This window comes from Anopheles coustani, chromosome 2, assembly GCF_943734705.1.
Source record: "Anopheles coustani chromosome 2, idAnoCousDA_361_x.2, whole genome shotgun sequence".
Taxonomy (NCBI): Eukaryota; Metazoa; Arthropoda; class Insecta; order Diptera; family Culicidae; genus Anopheles; species Anopheles coustani.
This window is the reverse complement of record NC_071289.1, coordinates 67,597,298-67,620,427: the sequence shown is the minus strand read 5'-3', so window position 1 is coordinate 67,620,427 and position 23,130 is coordinate 67,597,298. Positions and strand designations below refer to the sequence as shown.

Genomic DNA, 23,130 nt, shown 5'->3' with positions numbered 1-23,130 from the left:
TTCTGGCTAATGTTTCTCTAGCATCGAAAGCCAGTGTACTCGCTCGCAGGATCCACTTTGCTAGTGTTAGTATGGCGCTCGAACCTTCTAATTGAGGATAAAAAGAGACAGTATGAGTGAGAGGGGGGAAGAGAATGGCTGGTGGAACCGAAGGGTGCCCAATCCCATCAACAATTGGATGCTGATCGACGGTAACTAAAGTGGCTGTTTAAATCTGCTGTATCATTTCCTCGGCCCGCGCCGCACCCTCACACCTTCCGCCTGTGCTTCCTATGCTCCCCGAGATTCTATTCTGTTTTTCTTGCTTCTACACGCTGCTTTGCCCATGACCTTCCAGCCTTCCACCCTCCTCCACACCTTTTGTAGCCACGCACCATTGCAAGATCAATTTATCTTCCCGACGTTCGTTCCAGCTCCCGATGTTGATTCCGTCGGGGTTTCGGGCGGCTCCGGGAGCTCCTCTAATTTCTGGGCTAACGATCATAGATCCTGTTTTTCCTTCTTGGTTCCCTTGCTGAACCCGGGGGGTGAGTGGGTCTCTTTATTTTCAAATTAAATCCTCCGCCGCGCCTTCGGTCCTCCCTCGGTATCCTTTTTACGAAACGACCGTTACCTATCGCTGTGGTAGTGCCCCACTACGAAGCTACGTGAGTGTTTGTGTGCCGGGGACGCTGTTGTTGGGAGGACACACTGGCGCACGACACGGGACGTTGGGGACGCTATGAGTTTAAACGGTTCTAATTTATAAAGGAAGCTTAGGAGTCTAAATTTATAAGATAAATCTCCAACAGAAATCAATTTTTCTCTGCGGTCTCTCAGGGTGGTGGAAAGCGAGAAGGACGTCCCATCTCTGGCGGAAGCGGGACGCAAAGTATGTGATATAAAATGAAGACCTTCCGTAGCAAGGAACACGATTTGACTGGGGACAGATGGTGAACTGTGATGTTTTTGAGGTTTTTCCTACCGCCGGTTTGGGGCACGAGATGAGGCTGGGATGACGACGGCGTGATGGGTTAATTGAGATGTTGATTTGGAAAATGTTCCGTCGGTAGGGGTTGTGTCGGTAGCATGGCAACATTCTACTGAGGCCCGGAGCATGGTTCATCAGATGCCCGACGTTTGCCGTCGGTAGTTTATAACGACACTTCCGACATGCGTCAATTTCGTTTCTTATTGATGGGATAGTTTGCTGACGTATTTGATTAGTGCAAACGGTTCTATTAGGTTAAAAACATACCTGATTGTATTTATGGAAATATTTTGAGAAAAAGGTTTAGGTTTATTATGTATTGTGGTGGAAACATTATGTTGTATGCATAAATGTAAGAGTAGAAATAAAAATGTTATACCTCGATTTTCATCTCTGAACTTTACAACACTAGTTATCCGATAAACTAAGCGATTATGTATTTGTTTCAGAATGTATATAAAAACAAATTTGGTTGGACAAAACTTTCAATTTGCGCAATAATCAAGTAATTTAAGAAAAATGTAGACGTGTATCCTTCAACATGACTCGATAACACTGTTTGGATGACACCATTATTTATAATCGCTTGCTGCTTGGCTTATCATATCTCAATAATGATTACGAAGTATGTTTGTTTGCTTTCACATATATTTCTCACGATTTTGCATATATTACATGTATCATCTTGAAAGCCTTTTTTTCACATTTTTTCTAGCAACTTGTTAAACCATTAATTGATAATAAAAAACATCAAAACAGCTTACAAACTTTGATGAGTTTGGTTTTTCCTCTTTCAATGAAATTTCCCTACTGATGTTTCTTTTTAACCTTCCTCCAGAACTCACATCGTATCAAGAGTTTTCCTTCCAGACTGGTATTTTAATTTTCTAACCGTCTGCACGCTCTGCACCGCGCGCCGTTAATAACAGGTTTTCTCTCCGCCGGTGGAGGCGATAAAGTTCTATCCATTTTGGGCTCCGTAGCTCGTGCCTTCCGTTTCTACTTAAATCTCCATTTGCACACGATGATCTCGCACCCGATGTGCCCCCGGGACGATCCCATCCCGTGCAGCAGCATAATTTCGGTAGCATTCCTCCGATCAAACCACATCCCAATTCCTCCTTCCTTTCTTATTCGATTTCTGGCAAGCAAAATAAGGGTGCGCACGATTCCGTCCGGATCGCGATGAAGGAAAGGAAATTTCTCAACCTCACCCCGCCCCACCTCCTCACGCTACGTTCCTTCCCGCGTGATAATTGCGAACGGCCATAAAAATTACGAATTAATAACGCTACTCATATCATCATCATTACGCGCGATCAGAAATGTTTCGCTTTTGTGATTGATGTGTTGCCTTCTTGCCTCCACTGCCTCATTGCGCCGTTCGATGCTGGAATGGCAGAAGCTTTTAGCGAAAAAATGGCCGCCTCCCGGCTCCTTCAAACACGAGCGTACGGAGCGCGCGGACGGGTTCTTCCAATTTCCCATTTCACTTCCAAATCACTTAAGATGCGCGGCCCGAGGGTGCGCGTGCTGATGTGTGCGCGTTGTTTATGGCTTGCCAAAAAATTTATCCACTTTACTCCGGGGTGAACAATTTGTGGCGTGCCTGAAGGTGGCTATCCTGCCCAAGGCACGCTCGGCTGCTTCACAATTAGATTAATCGATCGGTTTCAACGAGTCGAAATGTACGATCGAGCATCTTTTTCGTCCGATCGTTTTTCTGCTTTCCGAGCAGGGGAAGAAAAGGGTAGCATGAAGGAGAGGAAATCATTACAAGCTACTGTTTTCACTCCCCCTCCCTCCAGCCCCACCCCCCAGAAGGAAGGCCGCTGCCAGCCTGTCTGGCGAATGATTGCGGTAAGTTGATCCACGGTTCCAAAGTACGGTTTTGATTTTTCCTAAACCGAAACCCAAACGCACAAACAATAAGAAAATCAACGAAAATAAGCGGTCAGAAAAAAAAAACAAAAACAAAATATGCAACCTGTTACGGGCGCTTCGTGGCGCAGATTGGTTCCGAAGTCGCAAGCAAATCGAGGCGATCGATCTATCGCGCGATCAGGACAATTAGATAGATACGGCCGCAAACGGTTTTGCTCCAGATCGTGTTACGGTGATTTTTCGATTTGGAAATCAACCTGCTCTGAGTGGTCGGATCAAAGGATGAGCAACGCCTGAATTGGCCATCGAAAGGGGCTCAAATTGTCTGTGATTGGTTTGAGTCGTTTGGGGTGATCTGCTGCGTTGATCGCCTGGGTGGATATTTTTGATAAGGCAATTTTCTCAAATATACAAGATTGTTTCACTCCACGTAACATAATTTCACCGCAAACAGATATGGAGCGAGATGCATGTTTGCACTCGTTATTATTGATCAAGTTGATGGTAATTATTGAAAAATAACTATCGCTTAGGTAGAAACATTAACCTTGTTGGCAGTATTTTAGATAATAGTGTATGTTTTAGATTATTTTAGTCAATTGCAGTCAGTTCATTTAAAATCAAATCAAATCTTATAATTTCTAACTATTAAAAAAAGTATCCGTTTTGACATTCCATTCCAATAAATCACATGGGATATGTAAAAAGTAAGATTTACAAAATTTTCCTCTAGATTTAGCTTAATATTTTATTTTAATATAACCCGGTTTTTGTTACAGAAAATATTAGATATACTACATTTATTTATTCTACTAGCAAACGATGCAGCAATGCTTATAGTTGATTAATAGAAATTAATTTAGAACTGAGGAACCAAATAATAAACAAAATGAAAATAACGCAATACAAAAGCAACAACTATGCCTCAATGAATGTGTATTAAACAATTCAATATATATGACAAAAATGACTAACTACGAGTGAATTATAATAAATTCGTTCATTCTTGGCGCAACACAAATCAAGATCCCTTTTGTCCCACCGAAACTGGTCGTCTGATTAAACCATTAATAAAAATCAGTTGAATTTCCCCCAGGGACCTCTTTGCCGATGGTCGTAATCACCTTCATTAGGGCCAATTTCCACACACATGCACACCGGTATTATTTCCCCAGAGAGGAGCGAAAGAAGGAAGAACGGGGACACCAAACTAGGACACCGGGGACCTCAGTTTTGATTCCATTTTCCGGCCGCACTGAAAGGAGTGGGTAGGCGGGTTAAGTGATTTCGTTTCGAAAACATCCAATAAGTTGCGTTGCTTGTTTTCCCCCAGTGGTCCATGGTGGCTTGTTACCTCGTTTCCTCGCGTCCCGTACGATCCCCGGACCCCTGTCTGTCGTCATCATTAAGACATTATTCACGCCGCCGCAAAGAGTCAACTTTTTCACTTCTCGTCCACCTCGTGGCGGGGCGTCGATGCAAGTGTTTCGGGGCAATTTTATGCTCCTGTTCCATTATCATCAGGAGCCAATCTTGCATACTGGCGCTGGTTAGCGCACAAGAATCCGGAATGTCGCGAGTCACCACGGGTCCTTTTTTCCCCGTCTTTTACTTCATCGCTCGCCGGGTGCGCAATGAATTGATCGTTGCAGAACGCTTCGATTTGCTCCTTCGATGGGCTCGGGTCGATGGAAATTATGCTTCCAGCCCGCGCCCCTCACCAGAACAGCTCTCCCCCTCTCTACGGACGGAAGCCTCATTTCCATTATTCGCTGATGGTTTTCATCATCAATCAGCCGATCGTGGGTCGTTAATGTTGAGGGCTGCTTTTCTTTCTTCACACTCACCGTACGAGCTCTTTCTTTCGCGAAGCACCCACCACCAGCCCCAACCCATGGAAGGCGCGCGCGCACGAGGGCTAATTTGTTGATAAGTGTGTTTTATGTAACATCATCGCGGATAATTTCATCGCAAGCAGTGCTTGCTGCTTCGGCTCGTGCTTGGCTTGGGGCGAAGGTAGAGGTCTTAAGATAAATAATTAAACAAGAAAAATACAGTGCCGAAGCTGGCGTTCACTCACGTTCCCCGAGCATTTTAAAATGCTTTTACCGACTAATACTGTGGCCGCGTGTGCGTACAATTACGTTGAATGGATGGCTTTGAAAGGCAGCGAATAATATGATTTGATGCGCAAGATGCTTTTCATTTTTGTTGGTGTGTGATATATGATTAGTGTAGTATTCACAAGCAGCGGTTTAAAAAATATCATTTGCGTTCAATTTTATTTTATGCTATACAATTTTAAAAATATTATGATGTGTTACGGATCCGAATTGAAAGCATAAATTTTATATTATACCACATATCTATCGAAATTGCGTAACGAATTTGTGGTATACGGATAAATGGATAAAGCAGAATTGCTGCTATATATGAAACAACAAAGTAATGGTAATCAGGGAGTTTTGATCAAAAATTAGTTTATACATCATTGAGATTTGTTGCAGAGATTTACCGTTTTTCAGTAATGGTTCTGCGGTCCATTTTCTGCGGGCTAAACAAATATTTGCCAATACGAAGTCATGCTGTCTACTCAGTTCTTCAACGTTCTTTAGACTAGAAGGATAATTACATCTCTATTCCACTTCACCTACCACGTTACGCCAAAAATAAAACCCCGCTGGTCGGTTCACTAACGGAGCAAATGTTGATGCTTCAGAACTTCTTCTTTCGGAATGGAGTAATCGTACGCAGCGCACGAAGTGAAGACACCAGGCGCTAAGAAAAGAACGCAAACACAAGCAAAGCACACCAATACTGTAATTGAAATATTATTGTGGGCAATTATGTTGAGTAATTTGATCAATAAAATGAAGGATGTCGATGATTTATTTTAATTGCACTTTCCAAAGAGCAACGGGCCTCCATTGCTGTATATGTGAGTGTGTGCTTCCATTTGGAATCGTTGATGATGGGTTTCGCTCGTGCCCACAGTGCACAGCACACCGCGTAGCATTCGATCGAACGATCGATCGATCAGACCAAACGTCTTGATCGATGCTTGAAGTTCCCTTTTGTGCAGTGCGTGCCGCTTTTCTTGCCCATTTTTCTTCGCTGCCGGTCAGCATTTTGCTCGATCGGATGTGCTCCCGGTGTGCGGTGGTGGCATTAATGCATTAATTTAAATTAGATTTTTGTAATTATAAACCTTTCGCTTCCACTGTCGTCTCATACGGGACTTTTTCATCCCATCCTATGCCTGTAATCACGTTACTCGATCTTTCACCAGTCCGTCCTGTGGCATGTGGTGCTCCTCAGTTGTTGTTTCGACACTAAAAAGGAAACCTCCACATATTCATTCATATGTTCATTCATTTACACCGTTTCCATTTGAATTTACCCCATCGGCAGCGGGTTGTGATCTAACATTTTCCTTCCATTTTCAAGCTTCGCGTTTCCTCCTTCGTTTGTATTCTGATCGAGAATAGTGGACGGTGGAGGGACAGAGAGAGGGAAGGGGAGGGTTTTGCTGAGGTCTTTCGATCGATTGATGAAATTCGAACTCACAATCACTGTTATTTGGAGTCGCAATCGAAATTGATTTCTCTTTCGATTTGTCTTCTTCCTCCGGAGGAAGATACATATTTCGGTTCCTTGCGGCCTCACCGATTGTCGATCGTTCGGTGGGGTTTTGGATTTTCCACACACTCCAGAAGGGACATGTGTGCGCATAAACAAAACGAAACGAAAAAGGAAACGGAAAAGGGGGAAACAAACTAATCGCGCGCGCTCCGGTGCTTTCGGCTTAGCGTTAGCCGTTGGGGAACGCGCTGCGAGCTTTTCATCAGCGCCAATTTTGTGTTCTGTTTTTCTTCCACCATTCATCTCACCCACCCGACCGAATGAATGAATGAATGACCACCTGGAAAGCGTCCGCCGACGGCAGGCGATGGCAAACGGGTGCAATTAGAGGTACAATTAAATTCGATGCCAAAAAAAATCGAAAAGAAAACGAGCCACGGAGTACGTGCCACGGGAAAGTGGATAATTACTCCCTCATTCCTGTCGGTCGGTCAGGAAAACGACAGGGCGCTGGATGGGGGAGGGAGTTAGGGAAGTGATTAGACCGACGCATTGCTTCCTTGGCGGGTTCCGGTGCCGAAATGTGTGGAGTAGTAGGGCTGCCTTTTCTTCTGGACGATCGAACGGACGAAGACTGAGAGACTTTGGGGAGCCATGTTTGCCAATGGTGGAGTTTTGGTGTTTCGGCTAAGTGCATCGAAATGAAGCCATTTTTGGCCGCTGTCTCGCTGATGGCCAATAAACTAGCAATCAAACAGTAATAATACTTTCCTGCAACATCCGTGTGCTAAGGGGTTCGGGAGAATTTCGGGCAATTTTCCAAACATTGTTTGCAATTTACGTACTCCATCAGCATGCAAATTATTGGTGCAAATGAATCGAGACTGTGACCTTTTTCGGATTTAACAACGAAATAATTAGACAAACATAACCAACTCGTACATCATCGTGTAATCCGAGTTTAAAGAGGGTAAATTATGACAATATGAAACATTAATCTGTATAACAGAAGCTAGGGCAAACCTCGACTTAATCAGTTTGAACATCGACTAGGAATGTTCCTCAACATAAATAGCTTGCCCAAGAAATAGTTCAGATGTTTGCTGAGAAGAAAAGTTAGTTTTTCTGTAATAGAAAACATTTGATTCGCCATCTTGATGATTGATTTTTTTTAAACGTGTTGGTTATTCAAGTCAGTAAAAACAAAAACAATGCAAGTAGTAGGTTGCGAACGGAACTAATTGATGACTGTTTATTCTTTTGAATACATGACATCCAAAACTGATGTCATTACAGAACCATTTGCAAGCTTTAGTGACAGTTGATTGAGCGAGTTGATTTGCATAATGAAAATCTAATTAATTCTGTGAATGATTCGTTATTGATTGTTATGTACGCAAATAACCTAATGAAATAGAAAAGAAGTAAACCAGCTACAAACACGCGATTTATCACGCGTGAATCCATTATCGATCATTAAATTAAATTAATTATACACGAAGTGAATTTCAAATAATCCATTCACAAGTGACAGCTCGTACTAATGACTATGAAAATGATTTCTCCACACCCGACGGAACTCTGCCTAGGATGAATACGGTGTGGAAAAACTATTTCCAGCGACAAAGATGCAAAGATGCAAGCAACGTTTGGGTTTGTGTTTTGAATTTTCAGTAGGTTTTGAAAAACCACCACACCGACAGAATCTTTTCCTGAACACACACCTTCCGTTTGAAAAGGCATGGAAAACGCCATGATTCACCCATCGTTTCCGCCTCTCGCTAGCTTCAATATTAATAAACTTCAAATAATTACATTACCCACAGAGAGTGCCGGGTTTCGCAACGGGCGCCTGTCCACCGTCCCTTCCCGCTGGCGGGAAAATTGGGTGAAAATCGACGAGAAGGAAAACTCATCTCTCCGACCGCGTGCCGCACACTTGGATGTGTATGTGTTTGCTGGTGTTGCCCGCACGAGACGCACCGGCGCAACAATGGACGGTTTGCCGACGTATACTTTGCTTTTATTTTTCCGCACTTTCCGCCGGGGTTCTTTTTCTCGGCTTCTTACTCCCTTAACCACAATCCATCCAGCAAGCGAGCGCGCGCGCGTCTTCAATTTATCCGTGCTTTAAATTACGCCTCATTACGAAGGGGGCCGGTTTTTCCCCCCGGAGAGGTTTGGATGGATGCTGGAACGAGCATAAAAGGGGGAGAAATCAACACAGGAGAACAGAGAGAGCGAGAGAGAGCGAGAGAGAAAGCAATGGATCGAGTGTGAGCGAGAAAAAGCGGAAGTAAACGTTTGTCTATCTTTCGTTCTTTTGCTCTCCCGGAGGCAGCATCCGGAAAAGGGATAATGCGCCTCACGCACTCGTGCCATTCGTCGAAAACATGGGGTAAAAATTCCTCCAGCTCCCGGGAGAGGGGTGTTTGCGGCCATCGTACACACTCACACAGCATCCCGAGCATGATGGGAGAAGATTGAGGCAATCACACACGCACATACACGAATGACTGAAGTGAGTAAGTGTGTTAAGAGTTCACAACCAACGGTTTGGACCGTTTGAGCAAGGATTTTCCGAGAGAAAAAGAGAGGGAGAGAATAACGTATACACACACCGCACAAAGAAATCTCAGCAACCCCTAAAATGCACCCCTACTAGAATTCCTCACAAACACCAGCACACGGTTCAGCCAACGGCGAGAGACGGGTGGAGAGAAAATAATACATCCAAGCCACCCTCCGAGAGCAGAAGGGAAAACAGATGTTAGAGAGGGACAAGGCAAACACTCAATCAAGCGGCGAGGGTCGAGTTTCGCAGCGCAAGGATTTCGCTTCCCAAAGCGCCAAAACATGCCAGATGACGGTTTGCCTTTGGCGCGTTTGGTTGCGTTTTGTGCGCCACAAAGTCGCGTGTTCGTTCGGTTCGGTCGTTTGTCGGAGTCGGAGTCGGAGTGTGTCACGGAACGACATCCTGCACGGGCTGGCGTTTGAATATGTGCTATGCAAATTGTGCCCGGTACAGCGGGAAAATGCGAAAAATTTACCACAAGTGAGTGGAGGAGAAACGAAAGAAAGAAAGAGAAAAACACAAAGTTTGTGCACCGTCTACCCGATTCAAGGATAATGCAACTTGCCGCAAGTGGTGAAAATCGGTGAAAATATTTTAATTGAAACACGAAAATTTAAAGCGTAAATTGTAAACAGTGATATGTGAAACATTATGAGCAACATTGAAATTTACTTCAATGCTATAAAGTACTTAAGTAAAAAGTAAGTAAAGGTAAAAGTGAAAGTAGGTGAAAATTGTGCAAAATAAATCGCTCTCAGTGGGCTTCGAGCAGCAATCAATTTAGTTTGAAGAGAGATGAAAGGTGTCCAGTGATCGGTTTCCAGCTAAACTAATCTTTTCCATAATTTCTTATGTGTATATGAGCGTGCAAAGTGTTCGGTGAAGTTAATTCCATCGTAAAGGCGAACATTTTGTTTCCGGTCCTGCAAAGACTGTCCGTGACCCGTGGCCCATCGGTACATTCGGATTAGCAGGAAGGTACTGCTTCGCTCCGGTTTTCCCCGCCTACGATGGACATCAAGTCTCTGTCGGAGGTGCAGAAGCAGATCTTCACGAATCTCATCGAGAAGCTGATTGCACGCAACCAGTTCCCGCCGAACGAGGCGGAAGACGTGCAGAAGCTGCTGGAGAACGTGCGCGATGCGAAAAACTTTCACAAGATCATGGAAAAGCTAAAGGAGTGCGGCCAGCTGGATGTCGACATCGAGGAAAACTTCCGCGAAGGTACGCAACGCCTACACGACTCGAAATGCTTGGTGGACGCGGATCGGCCGCCTGAAGCTCGACGACGTTCTAACACTCAACGAATGCGATCCCCTTTTCTTATCGTTTGACTTTGCAGAGAATGGGATTTTCCTCAAAGATACGGCGAAAAAGTTCGGACCCGGCGGCCAAACGCTCACCCCGCGCCACACTATCGACGCTATACTAGGTTTGAATAATTGTGAAAATGGAGGTAGGATACTAATCTAGAACGGATTGCTCTGTCGTAGTTTTTTTTAAGGAAGGTAAAGGGTTCTTTTCATTTGATGTACTTTTCATTCACTCAACAATGCATACAAAATTTAATTAGTGCACTATAACATCTAACATCTTCATGTCCCTCAAAATGTTTTAATTTTCAAGAGTGAACGTTCCAGTATTTTATCGAAAGATTAAAAAATAATTGAAAACATAATTTGCACGAGATAAAAAAGTTTTCCGTTGGTGGTTACGAACGATCTTAATTTTAATCATGGATAATTTTTTTAACCATATCATAAAAATTAAAATTTATACCTTCGAATAATTGTTTTTCTTAATAGGTTCCAGTGTAAATTCATGTTGTTCTAAATATTTCGTCCATTTTTATACGATAACATTTTAAGAAAGATTGACTTCTAATTTCAATCAAGCAAACCTTCTTTCGATACAGTAAAAGTCGACTACTGATACACTTCTTTCTTGTTGCAACTGATTTTTTCCAATTAAATTTACTCCAAAAAGTGAACAATGCAATGAAAAATACTGCTACTTAGGGGTATTCAAAAAACATCTTTACCATTTGTCAATTTGCACATTTTCGTTGATATATGAACATTTTGTGGATTATCAATATTGGCGAATATTAATATTGTTTGGTCCCATAAAGAAAAAGGTTTTTCTTTGTAGTAAATCCACCACATGTTGTTTTTTCCATAATTTAAAGGGATATTTTTGAATCCAATATAGTATTATGACTTAACATGCTTTCAATATGCCGCTTCGTTTTTCATGTTAGATATTTTGCAAAATTGTTTCTTAGAGAGTTGCTCTTTAAACATCTAACATAACTTGTTATTAAATACAACAGATCTGACGTCTATTGCCCATTTATAGTAAAATTCATATCCTAAAATCATATAAAAAATAAACTTGATGCTATTTAATTTGTGGTTTTTGGAACAATATGGAGTAACGCTTTTTCTTCCTCTTTTGGTACTATATTAATTTGATTTTGTTACGAAGTTTTTATTCTTATTTGGTATTTTCAAAAATGTTCTCACCATTTTTGCTTTTGTATTAAGATACATCATTCTCAAATCCACATTTCACTACTAACAGATTTGTACATACATTGCTCTTCTCTTGCCATTTCCCTTTACTTTCTTTCTTTTTTGCCACTTCCTTCAATGCTTTTGATTGACCTCTGTATGTAAGTGTCGAGAAAAGTATTGTAGTTTTTATTCAAATGCAAACACTTTCCACTCATCAGCCCGGCCCTATAATTAATGGGTATTATTGCTCCTTTCCTCCTCTTTTGCTTTCTACATGTTCAAATGGTTCACAACCTTCATTCATAAAGGGTATTTCAACCGACCGTATCTACACTCGAAAACAATTCCCAAATTATCATCACATTGTTTGCATCTGATTAATTGCTCCCAAGCCATCGAGCCGAGGCAGCAACAATCTGGGCTGCGGTTCCGAGAAATCCCACGACATCAATTATTCAAACCCTTTCCAAAGATCAGAAAGATGATCGATTGTGAGAGAGAGAGTGTGCGAGAAAAGGGTTACACCAGTCTCGCTAATTTGCCGGTTCGGTTTCACTTTTCCCCCTTTGGCGCTGAGACGTGGGGACATTAGGGATTTTAACAAATCCCCGTTATCCCTGACAATCAACCGAGCCCATCTTTGCTCGCCTTATCTTTGCCAGTTGCCAATCAATCAACCCAGGCTCGATCCAGTTCCACTATCTGACAATCCAGAGGAGCGTCCTCGGGTGGTGCTTGGAAAAACAATGTGATCTCGTATGCGAAAGCGTATGCGTAGCTAGAAAGATTGAGCTTCGATACGCTCAGTACGCCTTCCCATAGGATTCGTGATCGAAAGGTTTCGTAATGGTGCTTCCTAATGTCCTTGCAGAGCAATTACGAGACAGCTGCTGGAGATATTTGCACGTTTGAGTAAAAACGGTCGTTTGGAAGGCTTCACTCTAGCCCAATTTAGCCAACGAATGCGCACTCAACTGTCTAATGGAGCGTGTAACGTACGTTGCTTCCATCAATCGGAAAGGAGATCAACACGTCTACGCCCTGATGAAGCTCTCGGATCGGTTTTTATGCTCAAATAATGCTTCGGTTACGGTTGGTCGAATCTGGTCGAAAAAGAAAAACAAAAAACCCAAGCTCTGCACAACGTTCGGGGCAAGTCATTGGATCACGAACTTTTCAGACCTGCCAAAGGGATCTCTAATTCAATTTAAAATCTCCTTTCGCTCGACGGCTGCCATGGTTTGGAATCGAAAAAAAAATCGGTCCAAAAGCCACCGTGTCCGTCGGCAGCGCTGAAATTGGTCGAGTGTCGACGATGAGCGGAAGAAAACACCAACGACTGGAGCAAAACACGAACAAAATGAGCGGAATCCGGTCGAAGGATGTTTATGCTCGTCGCGGTGCAAAGCATAACACGGCTTAGGACGGCTCACCTGTCCAGCTGTCGATGATTTTAACACGTGGTGTGGCATGGTTAAAACTAAATTAATCAAACGATTTTTTTTCCTCGCTCCAGCCCTGAATGGTGGCCAAAGTGGTCAGCAAAGGCCCCCGGGGGAAGTGTTTCTTTGATTGATTTATTAACGCTTCTTTACTCCATACGGGCGCTTTTTACTTGTCATTTTTTTTGGCGCTTGTTTCTTGTTTCTTGTTTCTTGTTTCTTGCTTTTCTACTGGAGAGAAGTGCTCCTGACGGCTTTATTTCCAGCAGATCGTTCTGGCTTCCAAGGGAAGCCACTTTTTTTTAAGTCTCTCCAATTCCTTTCTGTGTTTCCATCACGGTTAACGTGTGGTAAATTAAGAGTCACATTCATCGGCGTCATAGCTCGGTGCTGAAAGTACAGCAGGGCAGGTTTCCTGAGCTTCGGCGACCTGCTCGATCCATTAACGTGCGGATAAATAACAATAAACTACCCTTTTGCTCCCATCAACCCATCCTCCATCGATCCCTCTCTTGCGCGCGGCATATGTTTAGCACTTAATTAATCATTAAATGAGTGTTACGATTGCTTAATAATGATGTTGCATCCATTAAGAAGACTCCATCGTCCCGAGAGGTGGCACCGTTGGTCTCAAGGGGAGACGTTGATAGAGGTAGATTGTAGTAATTCTATTACTCGATGAAGTACGTCAACGCCAGTCCCCACCAATTGGATCGGGGGAGCATTGTGAAGCGAAGGCTCGCGACAGTGGCTCTAAAGTGAGTGGCACAAATTGGTTGAATGGAGCTTTGTTCAGATTTACTGGGCGTAAGCAGCATTCAGTTAAGTTGCTGTTGCTATTGACCCAATTCTTTTGGTGAATCTGCGCACCGGTTAATTAGTCATGTCAATCATGCATAAATGTGCCTGCTCGGCACTACTTGCTCTACCAATCGGGTATGCCGTATGTATTTCAATTTAATTTATTTATTTTATATCATAGTTATGAGAAGTGTTGTGTGCCTGGTCTACGTTTATTTTACGCAGCTTCAAAATCGCTTATGATTAAGAGGGTGGATCGTTTTCACCAAGACACAATCTGTCTTTGATCTTTGGCTATGTTGGCTGAAGAAGATAAAAGTAAACAGAAATGTAGTTTATTTACTTATTTGGATTTAATTCTTTCACTAACCACAAACACTTATCAGATGGAGCAAGGAAAAACACTCATCTCATTCTGCACCCTTGCAATTGTTATTCCTGTTGTCTTCTGAGCTGTCGAGACCTCTTCAAATGGACCGTTCAACACCACATTTTCCTCCTACAAACTGGCAGAAGTAAAGAAATCCCGAAGAACAATCCACCCGACAAAAGACCCGTGCCGTGACGTGGCAAGAAAGTGTATTAAATATCACTTAGCTATGAGTTCGATGTTCCGGAGCGGCGTTGTTTCCGTTCTGGCGTCATTGTTTTCCCTGCCCGATCCGAAAATACATACACACACAGCAAATTAGATAAATTAACAGCAAGATACAGTGCAATTAGGGGCCCCCGCATTTCGAAACAAGGGCCACCGGATCGGCCGGCGTTCGGAAAGCATTTCGGCGACAGGGGTTGATGGCGTCGGCTTTTCCCAGGCGCCATCCCGTGCCCTAGACGCCAGCCAGCCGGTACTTTTCTCTCGGTCCACTCGGCTTGCGGCCCGGGAACCGAGTCGGAAGAAATCCAATAAGAGGAGATTTGAGACATGAAAGAGTTGCACCAAATGGAAAACTAACTCAATCAGCAGGGGCGAACGAGGACCCCTTTAGTTCTGCGGTCTTGCCTTCTGCTAGGAAGGTGCATTTCATCGGGTTCCTTCCGATCGTGAGATAACGTTTAGCGACAAGCAGGATATCTTGGTCCGGATTCGGTTGAAGCGGAAGTCCTTCGAAAAACCCCACTTTATCCTAGACGTCACCATACCACCGGTGTTCAATCGCAACCCGTTTGGGACAATGAGTGCAGCAAATTGCAGCTTGCATTTCCAACGAACAAATGTGTTTGTATCTTCTTAATCGAATCAGAGGAGCACAAAAACGAGCAGGAATTTCAATGTTTTCTTCATGCCGTCGGTCTCAGCAGGACATTTGATAGAAAATGCCGTCCTGCAAAACGACAAGGAGACTATTTTCTCACTGCTGGACTGGATCTTTCTTTGAAACTCTCTATCAGTCGCAATATTATGCAATTACGTTGTCAAACCGATCGAATCACCTAGAGAAAGACAATTGGGGGCCTCACTGGGGGTATAATGTTTGTCGAAGGATAGAGGATTGCCAATTAGCATCGATTGACCAGATAAAGTGGTTCGATTTCTTTGGGGATTAGGGCTAGATTTAAACAAAGGTCTCTTCCTAGCCATTGGAAATTATTTCTCGTTTCGTACGGTCATTGGATATTTTCTCCAACGGTATGAAGATTGTTTTCCGTCTGTATTCAATTAAGCTAACATTTGAACATTGAGAGAACTGTCTCGATTGGTATTTAATTATTCAATATTTTTTGCTAAGAACAATTAATAATGTTCAACAAACGCGACCCTCTCCTGCTGCGCTCCACAAATTTTCCACAAACATGTCAAACGACATTGAATTAATCAAATTAAACCACATGCGGCAAAGCCTTCAGATTGTTGCACGGGTTTGTGAATAAATTTGCCACTCACTCAGTCTGCCTCACCGCCAGAAACTTGAAAACTGCTCCTTTCGCGTTAGGTTTCTTAGGCACAGAGGGAAGTCTCCCACTTAGCTAGAACATTTCATTGCATCGATTAATCAACGTACAGCAATTATAAACGTATTTGTACGAGCTGCCCGACCGAACATAACGAACATTTCCCTTCTCGTTTCGTGAACGATGTGGGTATGTGTGCCTGTTGCCCGGAATGCAGGGATTAATTAGAAAAACAAATCGAATGCCGAGCCGCTGGGTGGTTATCGTGACGTCTAGATCTCGTGACCATTCCAGTCACCTGTCAGCGGGATAATTTTCCATATTTTTCTTACTCGCGTGGGGTTTGGAAAAGCAAACCAGCAAAGCTTTGTGACAAGTTTTTAAATCGTACCACCATTCGCCCCATGCGTATCCGTTGGCGACCTTTCACCGTCGTGTAATCGATCGTGCAGAACCCACAAGGTTTAGAGGAAACGTAAGGTTGGTTGTTAATTTATTAAACAAAGGTGACATGTGGAAATGAAGCGTGTTGTAGTATCGATTTTTCTTGGAACCTGTTTTGTGTAAAGAAAGTTCGCTTTTTGCTTGCAGTCCGAAAACTGCCTCCTTACCCTATTTTGTATTCGAGTGGAAAACAATTAGCTACAGGAACAAGAATGGATCTCTGAACACTCACAAAACTCTGACAAAATACTCTGAATTATGCGTTGGAGTAATTATGAGCAGGAAAACTGCAATCAAATCAAACCCCATCAATATTACCACCTTTCGACTCATAAAATAAATCAATTTATGCTACGCGATGCATTTTATCGAAACTGGGATCGTAAAACCTTTTAATCCCATGAAGAAACAACAAGCAGATTATCAAGAATTAAAACTCAAGAGTGCAGGTACGATAAATCGCTGCGTTATCCAGTTCCTCTTCGGGTTTTCCCTTTTTTCCCCCTTTCAATGCGCTTGTCGCTACAGGGGCTTTATGCGATTGGTGCGGATAAATCCGTTAAACCGGACATCTATGACCTCCTCGCACTGGAGGAAAAATCTCAACGGTCACCGTTTTAGATACTTTTTCTTATTGCTTCCATGCGCTTTAAAAGCAATCTCTGATAGTTCATTCGTTTGTCCGTTCGGTTTGCCGCCTCGCTACGGTGCGAAACATGGTTGAAGATTGTAATCGACAATCGTGTTCCGTTCCTTGATGGGTTGTCTAGTTTGGGTGTTTCTTTCCGTTTGATTCAACTCAAAAATGGAAAAAGGATTCGAAGGGTGTTGCGAAAGGAAAGAAAGCCAGAGAGCTGAAAGGGAACTAAAGATGTGACTTGCATGTTGCATCACAGGTTATGGTGTGTTTTTTTTTGTGGTGGTTAATGGACGAACAATGTATACAAGTCGGGATAGTTTGCCAACAAACTAATTATTCACTTAGCAGCAATTTTCAACACCGTCTTCGAGTGATGTAGGAAAATATTTAATCATAGTATTTTAAAGAAACTTGCATGGCAACTGTGCTTGAAGCATGGAATGATATGATGAAATTATTAATATATAAGCTCTAAACGCTAAGGACAGCACATATATTTTATTCAGAAAATTAAAGTATCTCTGAGTTCAGCTCAGCTCAATCGTTAGACATTTCTAGATTTGTATTTTTAATCATTTCTGTAAATTTTCTAAGTAAAATATGATCGCTCTTTTGGTTGTCGTGTAGCAAATTGCTATCGCCAGATGACAATTAATTGAAGCCTTTTAAAAATATCCTACAAGCATTACTTTACTAAGCGGCGCTAATAACCTAATCTAATCTACCTCAACCCATCGAGCCCTCTTTCATAGGATTTAAGTTGTCCTCTGTTTTTCTGGTCCAGTTTCGTAATCCTCCCGGCTTCGCCACCAGAAGGCCGTCATGATCCTTTTATTCGCTTTTAATGCGTCCCTAATTGACAACTTTATATCGAACTTCGATTAAGTTCGTCCTCTCGGTTCGTGTGTACCTTCGGTTGAGTTTACGTCGAAAAGTCGTTTCGGGCACCTGTCAATCCTCGAGCCCGGTTGTGAGAGACCGCGCTGGTAGAACCGCTTGATATCGAAACGATATATTGACAGTTCATCAAGATAACGCTTTCCATTCGCACCGAAAAATGAGAGCGACAAACTGCGTCGAAGCATGGGAGACTTTGGTGGGAAATTGGTAGGAAAAAAAAACCTACGGTGGAGAACAAGAGGAGACCAGGATCAGGATTCGTGTCCAAAATTGTCCCTGATTGGACCGGCGCACCAACAAACCGGAGGCACGTAAAGTGAAAAACCCCAAAAACTCCTAATCGTTAGACACGAATGATGTTAACACTAGATTTACAGTGACTTCCACTAATGGATTGCATTTGATACCGTCGTTTAACGTTTCGTTTTTATTATTGGCGCGCTATCTCACACCCGACACTCGAGCCGAGTCAGCTCGAAGTAGGAAACCTGCAGCCCCCAAAGGCACAGGAAAAAAAACCCTCCATTGGCGAAGGACAGTTAACACGCACGCCGGTGGTTTTCCCCTTGGCGTCAAACGAGTTTATGTGTCGGGCTCTTCGAACGGATCGAGAGGCGGGTGAATTAGAAGCGACAACTAAATCATGAACGTTAAATCACTCTCAATTAAATTGAATTTGAGCACAATTTAGATTAGAATTTCCCGACCCACGTTTTCCCCTTTTTCCGTCCGGAAGGTTTTCCGGTGTAGATCTTTCTGGTTTCCTTTTTTCATGGAAAATGCACCATTTCATCCCACTCTGTTTTAAACACGGAAGGTAAAGCGCTGAACCCTGCCGTACCCCCACTGAAGGCGCGTAAGGATAATGAAAACGTGGGTTATAGAAGGAAAAAAGAAAACTGGCTTCCATTAAAGTAAAGCACAAACAATTTCCCCACACCGTAGCGTTATGACGCTTTGACATGCGAAGCCTAAACCTAGCCGAGGAAATGGAAAGAGTTGGAAAAGGCAAAGGAAAATCAGGGACATGAAACCTCCTCGGGGTTTTCCGGGCATGTGGTCCGGCAACGGTGGTTCCAGGGGTTTGCTCCCATGTTGCTGCAATCCTCCATCTGCTTGAGCGGCAAAGCGGATCGGTTCAAAAATGCTCATTTTCCCCGAAAAAAAGGGGTGCCATGTAATTAATTTGTCAAAAATAACCACGCGTTTTCCTCGAGTTTTTCGCGTGGCCCAAGGCAGGCCACGGCTCGCGTCGCGAACGGAATGCATTTCAACGAGGGACGAGCGCGGATTGTGCTGTTGCCGCCGGGCAGGGTGCCAAAGTATGGCCCCCCAAATTGGATCTTTCACGCTGGTAAATTACATTTCTTGAATTCCGGTCCGCGCGCTTCTCCGTGCCCGGGTGAGAAGATATGGCTACGTTTGCCCGTGGTAGCTCTGGCAAATTCATTCCGTTTGCGACTTTCAAGACGATCGCTTACAAGAAATCCAACAAGGAATCGCAAGGAATGCTTTGCCTCGAAAAGTAATTTCAAGAAACACTCGCTCCGCCGGGGAAATACTCACGAACAGGTTGGGTTAAATTGGAAAGCTCAAACTACACAAAGGGCAAAACGGTATTGTTGTTGGGATTTTTGGGCGTTTTCGTTACTTCTTCCTTCTGTCCTGCCATCGAAAGCTTTTGGCAAGACATTACTAGACACGCGATTCGAGTTAGGCGAAAAATTACGGCCAGTTTGCAACGTATAACGTGTTTTGCTTGCCAAATTTCGATTAAGGAGCTATTTGCACCTTGCCTGTGATAAAAGAATGCTGGTGAAATTGTTCAACAGCACGTTTGTGTTGTGTCTTTTCATTGTTTATGTGTTTCAGCCTAGAACATTGAATACATACAACAATGGAATTTTTATTTTAACGACCTTTATTGAAATAGATGCATGTTTTTCATCATGTGTCAAAATACATTGAACGAAAAAAAAAACAAAACAATGTGGTAGTTCACAACAGATTGCACTCCCATGTTAAATTTATCCGTCCGGTATATTTATGTTTGTGCTCGACCGCTTTCTAGTGGCTTGATCAGTGATGCGTGTTTAATTTGATTAACGGCTTCATAGAAAGTCAATCGTGGCAAGTGGATAATTTGTGTACATCAATCAGTAAGACTAGTGATAATGTTATCGATACTAATCGTGTCATATTTGTGGTTGTGTAAAGTCAAGATGAATTGAACCATTTCCGTCAACTCATTATGAACATCCTCGTTGTTTATTTTTATTACTCTATCCGTTTTGTTTTGCACATGTATTAGTTTGATTTCAATATTTTTAATAATTCTGTTTCTTTTTCGTTAATTTGTGCTGAATCCTTTTTTATTGTAATTGATTTAGTAACAATTTGAATAATCTTTCACGTAGAAAAATATTGTTCTACTAGAATGTCAGTTGTATTTTACGCTCTATCCTATGTTAATGAGATATTTGTATGTATAGTTACTCACATTTTCTGAAGATGTAGTAAAACACTTTTATTAATCTGTGTAATTTGACTTTTTTTTCTAAAAATTTAATTATGCTCAGGGTTTGAAGTTTGATTCTCAAAACAAATAGTACTTTAGTGTATTGTTTGTATTGTTGAATTAAAAGATTAGAATAATATTATAATCCATGTTTATAGACGTATCCACTCCAACACTGTCCTATCAAATCAAATCTAACCCGACAATGATTGGCAGCCGGATTGAAATTGTGTATTAATAATCCTTCTATCTTCGGCCGCGTCCGTCATCCCGTTGCAGGAGACTCCAGTGATGCAACCGATCTCAGCGCATCGCCCCTGAGCCAGATCAAGCTGTGCGATCAGCAGCAGATGATGGCGAAGGCGCAACTGCCCACGGCCTACGGTGGCCTCGGTAGCCCGTCCAGTCCGGACAAGTATCAGCAGCAGTTAGCCAATTACCAGAGTCACATCAAATCGCTCGACCTGGTCGCGGCGGCCTCGCTCGATCCGGCGTCCGGCCAGGGTGTGCTGCACCATCAGCCACAGCCGCACCACCTCCACCATCACCATCACGCAGTGGCCTCTCCCCATCTGCATCCGCACCATCAGCAGCACCATCCGCACCACCACAGTCATCTGCAGCAGCAGCTTCACCAACAGCAGCAGCAGCAGCAACATCACGCCCATAATCAGCTGCCTTCGCCAACACCTCAGCAGCAACAGCAGCACCATCAACTGACCGCGCTGCACCATGCACCGCATCCCGCCCTCGGCCCCCAAGTCCCCCATCCGTCCCTGGCCGAGCTCGAGTACATGAAGACGCTCAAGGAGACGAACAAGTACTTCATCGATCGCAACTATCGGGGCGTCGCCGCGCTGGGCTACGGCGCTGGCGGTGGTGGCAAGTACGGCGGAGGGGTCGACGGAACACCCGAGGATGGAGCGCCGGGGGGTGGTGGTGGTGAGTACGAGGAAGATCTTTCGCCCCCGGCCGGTAATGGAAGCTCCGGCGGGAGCCTCAAGCGCAAGTACGATCGTGTGCGGGAAGGTGACGAGCGCACCGGGGCGGAGGGCGGAAATGGCGACGGAGATGGTGGCGGTAGTGGTGCGGTTCTGCTGCCGGACGGCACCGCAAGCAATCCATCCGACAGCTCCATTAACAAATATAATAAGCTGCATGAGTCAGCCGATAAATCAATTAGGGCTAATAGTTTCGATTATATGAAAAATTTCGACGAACTCCGCGCCCGACAGGCAGCGGCCTACGAGCAGGCGGAACAGCAGCATCATCATCACCAACAGCACCATCACCACCATCATCACCAGCAACAGCAGCAGCAGCAGCAGCTTCAGGCCCTTCACCAACAACAGCAGCAGCAGCAGCATCATTCGCAATCACAACATCCGCAACAACCCTCACCTTCGTCGGCGTCGCAGCAGCAACAACTCGGCTCGTCCGCAGGGGCCAACAGTGGCAACCCCGCGGCGGACGAGTACAGCCCCCACCGACAGTCGACGGACAGCGGGAGCGCGGACAAGACGGCCGACGACGGTGGCGTGAGCTACGCGTCCAGCGAGGAACTCAATCAGACCACGTCCAGCGAGCAGGGCGAAAAAGTTGGTTCCGGCAGCGACGATGAAGGTAAGATCCCGACGTCTCCCGACGGACCTGGACCTCGACGGATTCCGTTTTCTTACCCTCCCCGGTTTTGTTTCCTCTCGCTCCCGTAGGAGGTGATGAAAACTGCTCGAAAAAGAAACATCGGCGCAACCGGACCACCTTCACCACCTACCAGCTGCACGAGCTCGAGCGGGCATTCGAGAAGAGCCACTACCCGGACGTCTACTCCCGGGAGGAGCTGGCGATGAAAGTCAATTTGCCGGAGGTGCGGGTGCAGGTAGGTGTCTAACGAGTGTATTGTTGTGATGTTTGGGAAAGTTTTTTTTCCCGACCGGAACGTCCTCCTTCGCGACATCTGGAGTAGGCCGGCCCAGCTGCATCTCGGGGGGCTCCAAATCGACACCAATCATATTCACCGATACAATAGAAAATCATCTCGTTACGTGGTCTCAAACTATGAGGACTTTTGTCAAGAAAAACACGCCCCCTCCCCGGAAGTATGTCCCCGGGCTTTGGTTTGTTTATTTTGTCAGCTTTGATCAATGCCTGCGGCTTCGGTGAAGCGCGCAATTTTGAAACTGCGTGACGTGGTTCCGTATTCCTCCTCGCCAGTGATTCTATCGGACGCTTCCCGCTCGAATTGGGAGTATTTTCATGGTTTCTTTTTTTCTTGCTTTCGCTTAATTCACCCACCCTTTTTTACGGTCGGTCTTTTTCCGCTTCCGGGATGGCCTGGATGGCCCGGGAAATCGCAGCGGTAATTGAGTTTTCAATTTACCATCATATGAATACGATTACCAAACACCACCCCTGCGTGGAAGTGAAAACCCTGGAAGGGTGCACGGAATAGGGTGCGAGTCAGGGTTTATTAAAATTTTGTAATTGTTGCGTTTTGATGTTTCCTCCTCGCGTCAACTCGCTAATAATTATAACGGGAACCCTAGATGCTGCTTCTAAGTGTGATTTGACTTTAAAATATTTTGTTTATGAATGAATGGAAAAATCTATTTCAATATCATGCGCAAGTCTATCTTCTTGCTTTATCAATTTTATTGCAAGTATTTATTGGACGTATCCAAAGGCATACCAAGTTATGCAATTTATTCAACCTCTTAAAAGAAAATATTAAAAGCAAACTTTGTATTTAAATCAGATTTTTTATGTTATTCTTAACATAACCAAGCAATTGCTATCGATTTTAAATTATTTCAAAATGTTAAATTACATTATACCCGTTTAATGATTAATTTTAACACGAACTATGATCCAAAAAAATGGATAATGTTGATTTTACGATTGAAAAATTATGAAAATGTCTCAACTGAAAATTAGACTCATGACATTTACTCAATATTTCACTTTT

The 23,130-nt window shown here is 43.7% G+C and overlaps 1 protein-coding gene across 1 annotated transcript in view; it reads left to right on the top strand.

Annotated features, from left to right (window-relative positions):
- The first annotated feature begins 10,021 nt into the window (after positions 1 to 10,021).
- LOC131263942 (retinal homeobox protein Rx) overlaps positions 10,022 to 23,130 on the top strand; it is a 40,813-nt gene continuing 27,704 nt past the window's right edge. Inside the window, exons 1-4 of the mRNA XM_058266227.1 lie at positions 10,022 to 10,235; positions 10,354 to 10,467; positions 20,445 to 21,788; positions 21,878 to 22,044. Coding sequence (XP_058122210.1) covers positions 10,022 to 10,235; positions 10,354 to 10,467; positions 20,445 to 21,788; positions 21,878 to 22,044 — 1,839 coding nt within the window. The remainder of the gene's footprint in view (positions 10,236 to 10,353; positions 10,468 to 20,444; positions 21,789 to 21,877; positions 22,045 to 23,130) is intronic.